Source organism: Mastacembelus armatus, chromosome 24, assembly GCF_900324485.2.
Source record: "Mastacembelus armatus chromosome 24, fMasArm1.2, whole genome shotgun sequence".
NCBI classification, from domain to species: domain Eukaryota; kingdom Metazoa; phylum Chordata; class Actinopteri; order Synbranchiformes; family Mastacembelidae; genus Mastacembelus; species Mastacembelus armatus.
In genome coordinates this window covers 15,063,708-15,076,450 of record NC_046656.1, presented here as the reverse complement: position 1 = coordinate 15,076,450, position 12,743 = coordinate 15,063,708, and the positions used below count along the sequence as shown (strand labels likewise).

General features: G+C 39.0%; 4 protein-coding genes across 7 annotated transcripts in view; 1 reads left to right on the top strand and 3 right to left on the bottom strand.

Annotated features, from left to right (window-relative positions):
• Nucleotides 1-441: 441 nt before the first annotated feature.
• On the bottom strand, nt 442-1,839 carry gja13.1 (gap junction protein alpha 13.1). The gene has a single exon (XM_026319290.2). It carries the CDS (start codon nt 1,783-1,785, stop codon nt 925-927), a length of 861 nt encoding a protein of 286 aa, XP_026175075.1. The 5' UTR covers nt 1,786-1,839; the 3' UTR covers nt 442-924.
• A 1,559-nt stretch (nt 1,840-3,398) lies between these two features.
• Nucleotides 3,399-4,816, bottom strand: gja11 (gap junction protein, alpha 11). Its single transcript, XM_026319037.1, has 3 exons — nt 4,625-4,816; nt 4,225-4,410; nt 3,399-4,021 (listed from the first exon to the last, which is right to left on the bottom strand). The coding sequence occupies exons 1-3, from the start codon at nt 4,751-4,753 to the stop codon at nt 3,443-3,445; spliced, it is 894 nt and encodes a 297-aa protein (XP_026174822.1). The 5' UTR covers nt 4,754-4,816; the 3' UTR covers nt 3,399-3,442.
• A 1,908-nt stretch (nt 4,817-6,724) lies between these two features.
• Nucleotides 6,725-10,413, bottom strand: hsdl1 (hydroxysteroid dehydrogenase like 1). Its single transcript, XM_026319036.1, has 5 exons — nt 10,003-10,413; nt 8,864-9,309; nt 8,502-8,585; nt 8,067-8,216; nt 6,725-7,936 (listed from the first exon to the last, which is right to left on the bottom strand). The coding sequence occupies exons 1-5, from the start codon at nt 10,220-10,222 to the stop codon at nt 7,865-7,867; spliced, it is 972 nt and encodes a 323-aa protein (XP_026174821.1). The 5' UTR covers nt 10,223-10,413; the 3' UTR covers nt 6,725-7,864.
• A 262-nt stretch (nt 10,414-10,675) lies between these two features.
• The window catches only part of tbc1d32 (TBC1 domain family, member 32), a 48,624-nt gene continuing 46,556 nt past the window's right edge, over nt 10,676-12,743 (top strand). For 3 of the 4 annotated variants that reach the window (XM_026319071.1, XM_026319069.1, XM_026319072.1), the window contains exons 1-5: nt 10,676-10,779; nt 11,073-11,156; nt 11,338-11,505; nt 11,994-12,158; nt 12,485-12,659. In XM_026319071.1, the coding sequence (XP_026174856.1) occupies nt 11,351-11,505; nt 11,994-12,158; nt 12,485-12,659 (495 nt within the window). In that variant the 5' untranslated portion in view covers nt 10,676-10,779; nt 11,073-11,156; nt 11,338-11,350. Of the gene's footprint in view, nt 10,815-11,072; nt 11,157-11,337; nt 11,506-11,993; nt 12,159-12,484; nt 12,660-12,743 lie in introns of all 4 variants that reach the window. The other variant, XM_026319070.1, reaches the window with a different exon arrangement.

The window sequence follows — 12,743 nt, the reverse complement described above, 5'->3', positions numbered from 1 at the left end:
GCTATTTAATGTGATGTTATTCATCCCTGTGTGGTTTTCTAAAAGGTACTACACAGTAAAGCAGGGTTGCTTTTCCACCTGTCCCACTCAGATTCAATTAGATTGAACTAGCAAACTTTCAGTCACAAACTCTCTGGCAATTAAGCTACTAATTCCCAAAATAAGCATAGAGTTATGAAGTAAAGAGCGTAGGCAGAAAGTGCTCCGTATAGACTAGTGAAAGCTGGTACCATAACTCTGCAGTGAGTACTATGTGAGCTCACTTTATTTTTTTGTTGAGACTGACAACTGACAACAGAGTTTTTTTGTTTAAAGTGTGTGATTTTATTATTGTTTCTTTTAAATGTTTATATATATATTTGTATTATTTTTTTAATCAGTAATTCTGCATTTTGCGACTTTATTTTTGAAGTGAAAACCTTCCCTTATAAAGACAAAGAATTTATTTATATAACATTGTTTATTGAGAACAACAGAGCATACAAAACTCTCTACCATACAGTATACCATATACAGTAGAAACAGACTCTTCAACTTAATCATAAGCATCATCATTTTGTGATAAGCTAATATTTTCAAATCCAGGATGGTGAGCATCTCAGTAAGACATTCAACAACTGGGCACAGGCACAATTCAGTTTAATCTTAGGAACATAAATAGATTATCAGTATCATACACTTTACATTCTTAGATTTGCATTTAAAAATGCTAAACCAATGTAAAATTTGATGCTGTATGCAGACTTTTCTCAGCAAGAATATCATATTACAACAGGATGATAAACTGTGATAAACTGTCATTTTGTGTACATCACACTGTAAGAAATCCTGACTTCAGTCTCTTAGATGTAGCTGAACAGTGAACCATGAGGAAAATCTGAAAACAGCACTTTGAATGCATTTTATTGGCCATATTAGTGGTTTTTAATGACCGTTTAGTAGTCGTTTCTCCTCTTTGGCTCCGTCTAGGCTTCCTCCGATACTCTGGCTGCTCTCTAGATCCATGTTTAGCTTGTTTTGCTTGAGTGCTTCCTCTGCAGTCGGCCACCGGTGAGCTATCAGACCGGCTGGGTTTTCTGCTGAGGTAATCTTGTGAGTGTGAGGCCTGGACCCACATCTGACCCTGGTACAAATCAGGTAGAACATCTCAATGACGTTAAGAAGCAGAGAGACACAGGCCACAGCCAGCATAAAGATAATGAAGATGGTTTTCTCAGTAGGTCGAGACATGTAGCATTCCACAGTGAAGGGACAGGGCTTCTTAGAGCAGGGGAACATGGGGACCATGACAAAGCCATACAGGTAGTACTGTCCCGCTATGAAGGCAGCCTCAATGATAATTTTGGCCACAAGCTGAGTCAGGTAACTCGCCAACAGGTTCCCCTTGATCTTCACTTTTCCCTTATCGTCTGTGTACTTGGGTGGTTTGAGCATCCGGGTGCCAGTAGAGTTTGCCAGGTGCTCCCTCAGCTTTTTCTCCTTGTGGATGACATGCATGGCGTGGCCCAAATAGATCAATGTTGGTGTGGAGACAAAGATAATCTGAAGGACCCAGAAGCGAATGTGTGAAATAGGAAATGTCCAGTCATAGCAGACATTCTCACAACCAGGTTGTTGAGTGTTACAGATGAAACCTGACTGTTCATCGCCCCAGACGCTCTCAGCACCTGCACCCAAAATCATGATTCTGAAAAGAAAGAGGACGCTCATCCAGATCTTCCCAATGACTGTGGAGTGGGACTGGACCTTGTCCAGCAATGTTGACAGGAATCCCCAGTCTCCCATCTTTATTAGCGATGTTCTGCGATGAAAAGAAGACAAATACTCTTAATTTTTAATTGCAGTTACCTCAAACCACACCTTTTCAAATGAAACATTAAGAGCAACCTAATCGATATTCTGCTGCTGGTCAATATGTTTCTTAAAGAATCATTAATCACAGTTTTGAACAGAGGAACGGCAGACTCAGTGGCATTATAGGAATGAAGCATTGTAGAGATAAAACAAAAAAGACAACAGACAAGACAAATATAGATTTTCTTTGGTAAGGCAAAGCTTACTTTGACATTTTGTACATTTAAAATGATATTTTAAATGTACATATAAAATGTAAGGAGTGGGAAAAAATTAGAATAAACCATAAACTGTTGTTTCTCATAGAAAGAAAGCTATGTAATCAATATCCAAAAGTAAATTAAGAACCCATTGCTTTGAAAATATCTAAGAAAAAAAAAAACAAAAAAATCTTTATAATTAACTCTAACATGACTACATTCATGTTAGTGTTCTTTGAAAATATTCACATTTGCTCAAAATAAGTCTTTTTTTAAAAAAAATCATCAAATAATCAGTCATCTATAGCAGAGAACAGAAATTGCTGCGCATTACCTGCTGTCCTTGTCAGAAAAGACCGTCTGTGGTTAGGAGAGATCACTAACTGAAGTTGGACCTTGGAGTGTTGGGCTGGGTGAGGACATCAGAACTCATGCAAAACACCGCAATGTCACCCAGCGAGAGCAGGTACAAGCTGAGGTTAGACCCGGACTGGGTGGACAAGAGTGTAATAATTGACAGATGAGTTTCACAATCAGGGACCAAGTATTTTGTCAAAGTGACTTGAATTGTAGCATCATTTAATCATTAAATTGAGAAATGTAGTGCTCTTATTTAATAGTTCTGCATACATTTGACTGTGGTTATGTGTAATTTTAAATACTTTCCTGGGAGTAAAAGTAAAAACAAATATTGACGCATTTTGCTGGTAATAATTAAAATAAACATCATAATATTGACACACCATACTGAAACACTGTCATTCTTTGACCAAGGCACAAGAATGTTTTTTCTGGGTGAAAGGAGAATGCAGATGGCCTCCAAACAGATGCTCCCTTTTGGTACAGTGTTGTGATAGAAAACCACAAAATAATATCACAATTAGAGAAGTTTAACAACAAATACTGCTGTTGACAGCATTTTAATAGGAACAAGCATTTAAAATATGCATTTTACAGTCTCACATATTTGCAGTGGCCGGTTAAAAGTTGCAAAGCTTAAAACTGCGTTGTCAGTTATTCTCTGAGTGCACAACTAAGTATCAGTGTGGCAGATGATAAACCATGTTTATCAGTCCTGCATGGCAGCATTATGTTTTTATCACCTCAGAAAATGTGCTTTGCACAGCATGATAGGAAAACTACAACTATATTGCAATCATGCAATCAATATTGTAACATTACACAGATGTATAACTTAATACTTAGCATTACAAAACAATGGCAAGAAAATAGTGTGAAAAAGGTTTGTGCTTTTTGTATTATGTCACACAAGTAATTTAAAGTTATTATAACCAACATTTGAGTCCTGTGTTAGAGAAGCAACCCCCCCCCCCGACTGCACTTTCGCTGTAATGTGTGTGTGAACAATCTACCACTCTCTCTATGCTTCAGATGTGGACCTCGTCCATGTTGTTCTCATTGACACCACTTGTGATCCCGTTCACCCCCAACTTTTGTCCTTGCAGCTCCAGCTCCAGGTTGACACAGTTCTGGATCACCTCACCCTGCCTTTTAAAAGCTTTCCTTTCTGAAAGTGGAGGTGTCACTGGGGTCACAGTGTAGTCTTGTTTTCTCGTTATACACTCCTTCACAGCTTTCGCAGACAGATAGAACAGCTCAACCAGGCTGAGGGCAAGGGAGACAAATGCGGACACTAGCATGAACCAGATGATGACTGATTTCTCTGTAGGCCTGGACAGGAAGCAGTCCACCTTGTGAGGACAAGGGAAGCGGGTGCAGACATACCGAGCCTCAAGGGTGAATCCGTAAAGAAAATACTGACCCACAATGAACAGAACTTCCAGGACGATCTTGGCTATAAGATGGAGGACATAACTGAGAAGGAGACGGCCACGGATGTTGATCTTGCCACTGCTCTTGGTGTACTTGGGAATTTTGTAGGCCCTCCTAAGGAACAGACTGGATTGGCCGTCCAACTCTGCCTGCTTCTTCAGTCTGTCCTTCACCTTGATTGGAAGGATAGGAAGAGAGTTTGAATTTTCTACTAATTCGAAAATCCTCACATTTTCCCTACCGTAAATAAGAACATCAAACAGATTTAAATATGAAACTATCTGTCTCATGCTTCTGCAACTACAATTATAGCATGTCTGACAAATCTGACGTTTACCAGACACACTATCATCCTGCATGTGCTGCAGTGACACACCTTCTTCTCAATGTGAATAACATGAAGGACGTGACCGAGAAAAAGCAGCTTCGGAGTTGCGACAGCAATAATCTGAAGAACCCAAAAGCGAATGTGAGAGATGGGAAAGGCGAGGTCATAGCAGACGTTCTCACATCCAGGCTGTTGAGTATTGCAGACAAAATCAGATTGCTCATCACCCCACACCTGGATGAGAATAGAAAAGAAAGAGGTGATAGATGAGATTATACAGAGATTAAGATTGCTCCAAACTTCAGAAATGTAAAGGTATACTGGCCATTCAAAGACCTGTTGATTCTATTTAAGCTACTATTCCCCTTTAAGCACAAATAGGCCCACATTTACCTACACTGCAGCTATTCTTAGAATGTGTGTTTGGATGGTGATTACACGACCAGACCTTTTCGGCGCCAGCGTGCAGGACAAGGATACGGAAGACAAACAGCACTGTGAGCCAGATCTTGCCGATCACTGTGGAGTGGCTCTGCACTTTATCCAGCAGGCGGCCCAGCACGTCCCATTCACCCATTTCAATTGCCAGTTGTCCTGCTTTTCATTTGTTGAGACATTCAAGAAAATAAATTATTATGACTCACTGCCATGTATTATGTGAGAACACCCATTATTTGCCATTTACTAGTTCTAAAATTGTGATACAGAAATCACTTTGTATTTACATATGTCAGAACAGACAAGGCCAAGGCCACATTATCATTTCTTGCAGGCTAAAGTAAATTCACTGATAGCTGCTGCAGCTGCTGCAGTGTCCAAAACATATTTATCTCCTGGAAACCAAGACCTTGGCCTTGGTTAAAGCTGATCGTAGCCAATTTTAAGTCAATGGGAGAAACTGAGCTCACCTACAAGTGTATTATACTGATTGACCTGCCTGAGCAGATCACATAGATAAAGCTGGAAAAGGTTTTAAAACATTTGCTAAATTTTATTTAATATACTTTTCTTTTATATTATGAAGTATTTTTGGGATGAATCACTTATATAGTATTTGGTTTTCAGACAGTTTTTGAATAATTTACAAGATATATTTGAGGCAATATGGATATGTAGAAAAAGTTTTGTTTTCATTTGAGATAGCAGTTTACTACTACATTAAATTACTGCCAATTTCTTAGCATCTTACAGTTGTGCAAATAGAAAATTAGATGTACAAATAGCATGCATACTTATCTATTGAATTGTGCAAGGTGCAAATATCACATTGCAGATAATTGTATATATTGTTATTCAGTAAACTTACCAGCTGAAAGAATGTAGAAAAAAAAGGAGCTGAAGGAAGCAATGTGTCAGGAGGACGCCAGAAGGAGAAAATGAAGAAGCTGTTCGTTGATTCTTCCTTTGGCACCTTATCTGGAAGGACACCATCCTACCCACAACTACAAATCAACCATAACAAACCATAACAATTTGACCTGAAACATGTAAGTTGAACAAACCTTGTTCAGACCTGCTATCACTTATATTTTACTATTGTAATTCATCAAACTTACTTTATGCTGACTTTTCCTTTATTTTTTCACATCTTCATATATTCCATGTGGTGTCATTTTTGGCTATAATAACAAAGTGATGCATGTTGTAATAAGCAATTTCTTACATTCTATTTTTGTGTTTGTTTTCACATAGTGTTTTAACTGGCAGCTTTTTTTTTTTTATTTCTACTATTTAAAATGTCATTGCTATTAGTCTTGGTATTCTGCATATGAAAATAATATGAATGCTGGTATTTTGTTGTAAGGGTTTGCTGATGCCTATAACAAAACCCACGCTTGCCTTTAATGTTTGGCACAGTATGTGGGGATGATGAAATGCAGCCCAGGTTTGCTCATGGGCATGTAGGTTTATAGGTTAATGTCAACTTGTACCTCACCTTTTCATCAGGTTCACAAACAGTTTCTGACCTGGTTGATCTGAGGGAGTCACAAGATAAACTCTGGCAGCCAGCAGGGTGTGCGTTTATAGATGTAAATGATTTACACCATTACACCATCCTGACGTCTGTTATCTACTGCTTATCCTTCGGGGTGCAGGCGGTGGGCTGGAGTGAATCCCAGATAACATTGGGCAAGAGGTGGGTACACCTTGGACAGATCTCCAGTTTATCACAGAGCAGACACGTCGAGACAAACAAACACTCACATTCACATCTATGGGCAATTCAGAGTCAGCAATTAGCGAAAATTAGCCTGGATGGAAAGTGGAGTACATGGACCCCAATAAAAAAGCCCCAGGATCAAACAGGATTTGAGCCCAGAACCTTCTTGCTGTGAGGTGACAGTGCTAACCACAACCCCTATCTTGACGTTTTAGAAGGAAAACTGTGCGTGGCCTTCAATACAGAGATTAAAGTTAATATAACAGATTATATGCTGAAAGTCAAACACCTGCCAGTCGGCTAAAGAAACAGCAACAAAGACAGATATTTATACCAAGTAACAACATATATATGTTGTCAATGAAAAGAACACACAGAACAGTAACATGGGAATGAATGTTTATTTAGTGTACTGTATAATTCAGCAATTACTAAACACAGTAGGCACACTATACATCATATAAATATGTTCACACAACTCAAATACCAAATAATTTTATCTACATGCTAAATGTAGTTTCAAAATAGTTTCTCAACAAAACACAATCTCACTGCTTTGCATTTTAAATTCACTCCTAGAGATGCTTGAAACTCTTCCCTGATGAACGACACATCTATCTAAAACTTACACTCTTCATTCAAGACCACACACTTATTGTAAACACTTTTTTTCCCCAGAATGTATAATATGCTACTGACTCATCTTATTTTATCTCTAGCTTTTAATTAGACCAGGAGGCCAAATAAGCTTAAGACACAATGTAAAAATACTGTATGTTCATGTTTCTATGTTCCTTTGGTCAAAGTTGGGAATGCATGTTAGAAATGTGCCTTTCCAACTGACAGTAAACACATTTCTCAACTTTGGATTTAGTTGTTTTGTCACTGAATCAGGAAGAATTGCCTAAAAGAACAGTATGTCCCTTAAATGCTGTTAGATTTAGTTTTTGGGCATGTGCCTCTATGCGCCAACTGGGTGTTGTCAGTGAAGACCAGTATAACCTGACAGAGCGTGAAAGTGAAATGTCAGCATGAGCAGCTTTTTCAAAAAAATAGTTCTGCCATCAGAACTTCTTTAAAAAACATGTTGACAGCAGATTATTTATCTTAGTGATTTTTAATGCATGTCACAAGCCTTCACTTTTCTCTTTAGTGACAGAGGCATTTGTGGTCCACGTGGTCCTTGTTTAAAACAGTCAAAAAGGTTTAAACTACTATATTTGTAGCCTCCTTTTATAAGTGTTCAAGCATTATGCTTCAATAACCCCCTAATCACCTGGCACTGCTGGAAATTTTAACATGGACAAATCAAAGTTTAAAACAAAACGTTATGGTCAAAGCCAGTTTCCAATCTCATATCTGCCTAAAGACATTTCTTATCAGGTTCCCTGATATTATAGTCTGATGATATCTACAATTCTCAACAGAGACTGAGAGTTATGAAACAGGTCTACTCTTAAATCATGATGGAAAAAACTAAAATAAAAATCCACTCATGACCCCAGTGATGAAAGGAGAAATGGGCTTTTAATTTAAAGTAATGAACATATGTGATCCGAGAACCCAAATCCACTCTGGAATACACCTCATTAGCCCGTACTAAAGAGAAAAAGACAAACAGATTGTAAAAAGAAATTCAAACTATGCTTATCTTTTGCGTATCTGTATACTCAAAATATACAACTATAAACTAACTACAAAATGACACCATGACTTAGTTTTTACTAACCTGCAGTGTATGAGGCCAGTAGCCAGTGGTCCTGTTAGACACTCCCAGGGTGGAGATTGCATGTTGAGCATAAACCTCTGGCTTTGGAACAAACCAGCCTCCTCTTGAGGGTGGCAATGATGACGATGGTTGTCGACCACTTGAGGCTACCTAGATACCCATACACACAAATTATATACCAAGGCCTACTATAGTCAAGGTATAAAGAGATTTCAGCTCTTGCCTTATGATAATACACTATTTATACTGTCCCCTCCCATATGTACACAACAACATGTGCTACACAAAAATGAAAAGAGTCATAGACTATATGACCAGGGTTATATTGTAATGACAATCGTCCAGTACACGGCACATTTTGATTGACACCAAAAACATTTAATGAGATGCAGAACTTGTTGATCTATTTGTTAATGGTGATATCATGTATCTTACCTGCAAAGGAATCAGACTTTGGACAAAGATCCCTTTCCTGCTGTACTCAAGGTGAAGAGCTCTTGACAAATGATCAAGGTAGCCCTAAAATGTTAGAAGATAAAATATTTATTTATAAAATATTTCTCATGATAGTTACTGATTATGTTTTGGACAGCCAGCAAAAGAAGTTGAATTTAGTTTGTTTGTGGCTAAATTACTCCTTAAACACTACACCCAACTATTTCCTCCTTATCAGTTTTGTTTACTTTGCACATTTTAATAAAAGAGTTTCATTGACAGATATTTTCAAATGGACCAGACCTATATATAATAATGCGTGCACATGCACAAGTGGAAGATATAAGCAGTATTTCTCTCACAGTGGAGGCGATGAGTGTCACTCTTCCAGGCAACGGTCTGCAGCAAGCACCTGATGATATATTGACCACAGCTCCTCTGCTGCGCTCCACCATCCCTGGCAGCACCATCCGAGTCATCAGAGTGGCGACTGCAACGTTCTTATTGACCAAATCTAGCAGGCTCTGCTCAGGCATTTCAATCAAGCTCCGGGGGGAATTCAAAGACTCATCCACACAGTTGACCAGAAAACCAATATCTTTACCCCTCATGGCTTCTTTGATGGGTTTGCCGGCAGCCTGGTCCAGAGAGAAATCAGCTAAGACCACAACAGTTTCCACTCCGTAGCTTTGGCAGAGGGCTGTAGCAGTGTCTCTAACAGCAGTGTGGTCCTGAGTGACAAAGATGATGCTGATACCATGCCTGGCCAGCTCCTCTGCATATGCTTTAGCAAGAGGCTCAGATGCACCTGACAGGACAAAGGACAACATTTATCAAAGTCATGCCATGAAGAAATGAGGATAAAAATATAACTGAAGGCTACTTCACAGTAAGACCACTAAGACATTTTTTGACTGAGAGACATAAAAATATTAGTTGAAAGAAATTAAACTATTACTAAATAATTTTGATAAATCACTCACACTCACTCCTATGGGCAATTTAGAGTCCCCAATCAACCTGACATACATGTTGTTGGACTGTGGGAGGAAACCAGAGTACCTGGAGAAAACCCACACAGGCACAGGGAGAACATGCAAACTCCAAACAGAAAGGCCCCTGCTGGGTTTCAGACCAGTAACCTTCTTGCTGTGAGGCAACAGTGCTAACCATTAATCCACCGTACTGCTCCTAAAACTATTTATGCATTTTAGAATGTCACACAGATAAAAGCATAAAACTATTATATTTGACAAGACAAATCCAGAGAATGTTTGGCATTTTTAACAAATTGCTCAAATAATTAACTGATCATGGGTATTGTTTTTCTGCCAATCGACTAATTGATTAAGTGAATAATCGTTTCCGTTCTAAACATGACAAGTTTAGTAATTAGGTCAGTGTGATGCCCAAATGTCACTGAAGGGAGTGAAATGAATGCACCTGAATTTTCTCTCCCTGCATGATGCAATCTGGTGCTTTCTGTTGTGTTCACCCTTACCATAAATGACAGCCCAGTCACCATATCTTTGGGCCAGCTTCTTACTTGGTATAATTCTTGGCAGGAAATGCACCCTGACCATCGTGCAGCAGTCCCTCAGTAGGATCACTGCCCTGCTGGCCGCGTACAAAGCTCCCACCAGAGCCAAGGTCTCAAAGTAAGACTCGCACGACCGAGAAATTTCTCTGTACAAAAACTGAAAGCTGTCAACTGCCGCCATGCTGGTGCTAGCTCGCTACCTAAAGCTCGTCACCTCCTGTTTTCTAAAAGTAACGGCAAGGTTATTGTTTAGTGAGTCAGGCGTGTAAACAAAACACGTCGCTTTTATTAAATTCATACATTAACTGCAAAAACTGACTGTGTTTTCAGCGAGCAAATGTATCTCCCGCACAGCACCGCACAGCACCACACCACAACATTGAGTCACGTGACAAAGTACGTCACATGTGGTGCATTTAAAATAAAAAACACGAGAAAAACTACTGAGATCGTTCAAGAGAAAAAGCAAATACAGTGGCCCTTGGTGATCAGTTGTCAACGCACTTTGCAATGGCACTAATATTTTTATCAAAACTAATCTGCAGCTACCCGTGTCGTGGATATCTAACATGTGAAACTCACATTTCCGATGCTATAGGAACGCAACGTTTCTGTGGACATCCCACAATGCACTGCAGGAAAAACTAAATGGACGTTCCCATAGAGACGCAGCTATACATGGGAAGGACTTGGAAAATGTTACCCAGATGAGGAGGTTTTGCTTTGTCCCTGAAACAGGTGACTAATGTGCTGCATGTTCAGGCTTCTGTGCGGTTTGTTGGGAGGTTTTTGCTTTTCGCTCAGCTGCGGTTTCAGCTAAATTTAGACACTTGGACTCGCCGGTAACGTCACATTCAGCAGCGTCGAGCTACAAAGGAACTATCTTTGGCTCCAGAGTAAAAACGTAAAATATCACATAGTAAGCGTTTATTCCCTGTTATCTGCGCCTTTTAACTGGACAGTTCAGTGGTAAATTTGTACAAATTTGGGGTAAGCCAAGTAAGACAACACTGCTCTTATCACACCTGTAGGTGGTTAGCTGATTAACACTTGTTGGTGGCAGGCTGAAAAAACCTGAATGGCTGTTCCCCATAGCAGAGCGTGCATTTTGCATGGTAAGTTGTTCATCTTCAAGTGTGTTTCTAAAGACTAGCACTCAAATACACATTCTATTGATTACATTGGAGTTATCATCCACAGGGTAGCTTGTATGTGACATGAACTTATGGATTTGGCCCCTCACCTTCCTACATTTGCACATATTAACCATTCACTCTATTTTGTCTTATTGTAAAGACCAGCTTTAGAGATGTCTCAGTTGTCAGCTGGAGATGGGCTGGAATTACAGTCTCTGCTCAGGCAACTTCTGAGAAGCATCAGTGATAGGATTTCTGGTGCTCCATCGAGTGAATGTGCTGAAGAGATCCTCCTGCACCTGGAGGAGACTGACAAGAACTTCCACAAGTAAGGGAACCAGACCCACTATTAGCACAATAGTGTAGCACATAAAAATAATTAAAATAAGTGAAATAAGTATTGAACACGTCATCATTTTTCTCAGTAAATATATTTCTAAAGGTGCTATTGACATTAAATTTTCACCATGCAATCCACACACATGCAAAGAAATCAAACCATAGATGGTCATAAATTCCGTTATGTGTAATAATGTGAAATGACAGGGAAAAAGCATTGAACGTGCTTACTGAAATTTATTTAATACTTCGTACAAAAGCCTTTGACTAACGAAAACCAAGACTAGTTTTAGTTAGTCTTGGTTTGATTTCTTTGCATGTGTAGATTGCATGGGTTATTACCAGCTTTTGGTGAAGATTTCATGTCAGTAGCACCTTTAGAAATATATTTACTAAGAAAAATGGTGACAATACTTATTTTACCCACTGTATATGTATATTTACATATGTCTTATTCTGTCATTATTCTCTTGTCAGTTATGAGTTTGTTAAATACCTTCGTCAGTATGTGGAAAACTCTTTGGGGACTGTTGTGGAGGAGGAAACCAAGAACTTGACGACAGGAGATGGGCAACATGCAATTTGCTCAGGACACGACACCCTGATTCACGCTGTCACCCGAAGGACGAGAGAGTCAACCGAGTGCGTAACATTTAGCACAGACATGTCTGTGTGCTTTTGTTTGTGTTGTTTTCTCCAATTGTTTATGGATTATTTATTGTGAATTCATAGGACCAATGCATTTTGTGTAAATTTCTCTGAAATTATGCCATGTTTCTTTGCATAAGTGTTTATTATTCCTTTATTTTGAAATTATGGAAAGAAATGGGTGTTTCTGACTGAAAACGTTATATGGTCTTTGGGATAATCAAAATAAACTACTGCAGAATTAGCTTTGACAATTACACATAGAATACAGGTTTGCTTTTAAAGAACTAATAATGTTCATGTTTCTTTCTCTGAGACAGGTACCAACAAATGATGCAGACCTTTAAAAACTCCATGACCATGGTTGTGGAGTCCTTAATTAACAAATTTGAGGAGGACCAACTGAAGGAGGAGAACAACCACGAGAAGCAGCACAGTCAGTCAAACAGTCAGTACACTGACAACTGCTCCGACAGTGACTCTTCCTTCAACCAGGTCCAAGAAACAGTACAATTGGTGTCATCTGTCGAGCAACAAGAGCTCTACTGAATTTTTGTTTAGTATGGATTGTCATTATTT

What these genes read in the sequence shown, in the direction of transcription:
- gja11 (XM_026319037.1), bottom strand. Translation starts at nt 4,753, where the DNA reads ATGGGTGAATGGGACGTGCTGGGCCGCCTGCTGGATAAAGTGCAGAGC. An exon ending in TGCACGCTGGCGCCGAAAAG is followed by an intron (nt 4,411 to 4,624) that starts GTCTGGTCGTGT and finishes ATTCTCATCCAG; the next exon opens with GTGTGGGGTGATGAGCAATC. An exon ending in TTATTCACATTGAGAAGAAG is followed by an intron (nt 4,022 to 4,224) that starts GTGTGTCACTGC and finishes CTTCCAATCAAG; the next exon opens with GTGAAGGACAGACTGAAGAA.
- gja13.1 (XM_026319290.2), bottom strand. Translation starts at nt 1,785, where the DNA reads ATGGGAGACTGGGGATTCCTGTCAACATTGCTGGACAAGGTCCAGTCC.
- hsdl1 (XM_026319036.1), bottom strand. Translation starts at nt 10,222, where the DNA reads ATGGCGGCAGTTGACAGCTTTCAGTTTTTGTACAGAGAAATTTCTCGG. An exon ending in TGACTGGGCTGTCATTTATG is followed by an intron (nt 9,310 to 10,002) that starts GTAAGGGTGAAC and finishes TTGTCCTGTCAG; the next exon opens with GTGCATCTGAGCCTCTTGCT. An exon ending in TGACACTCATCGCCTCCACT is followed by an intron (nt 8,586 to 8,863) that starts GTGAGAGAAATA and finishes CTAACATTTTAG; the next exon opens with GGCTACCTTGATCATTTGTC.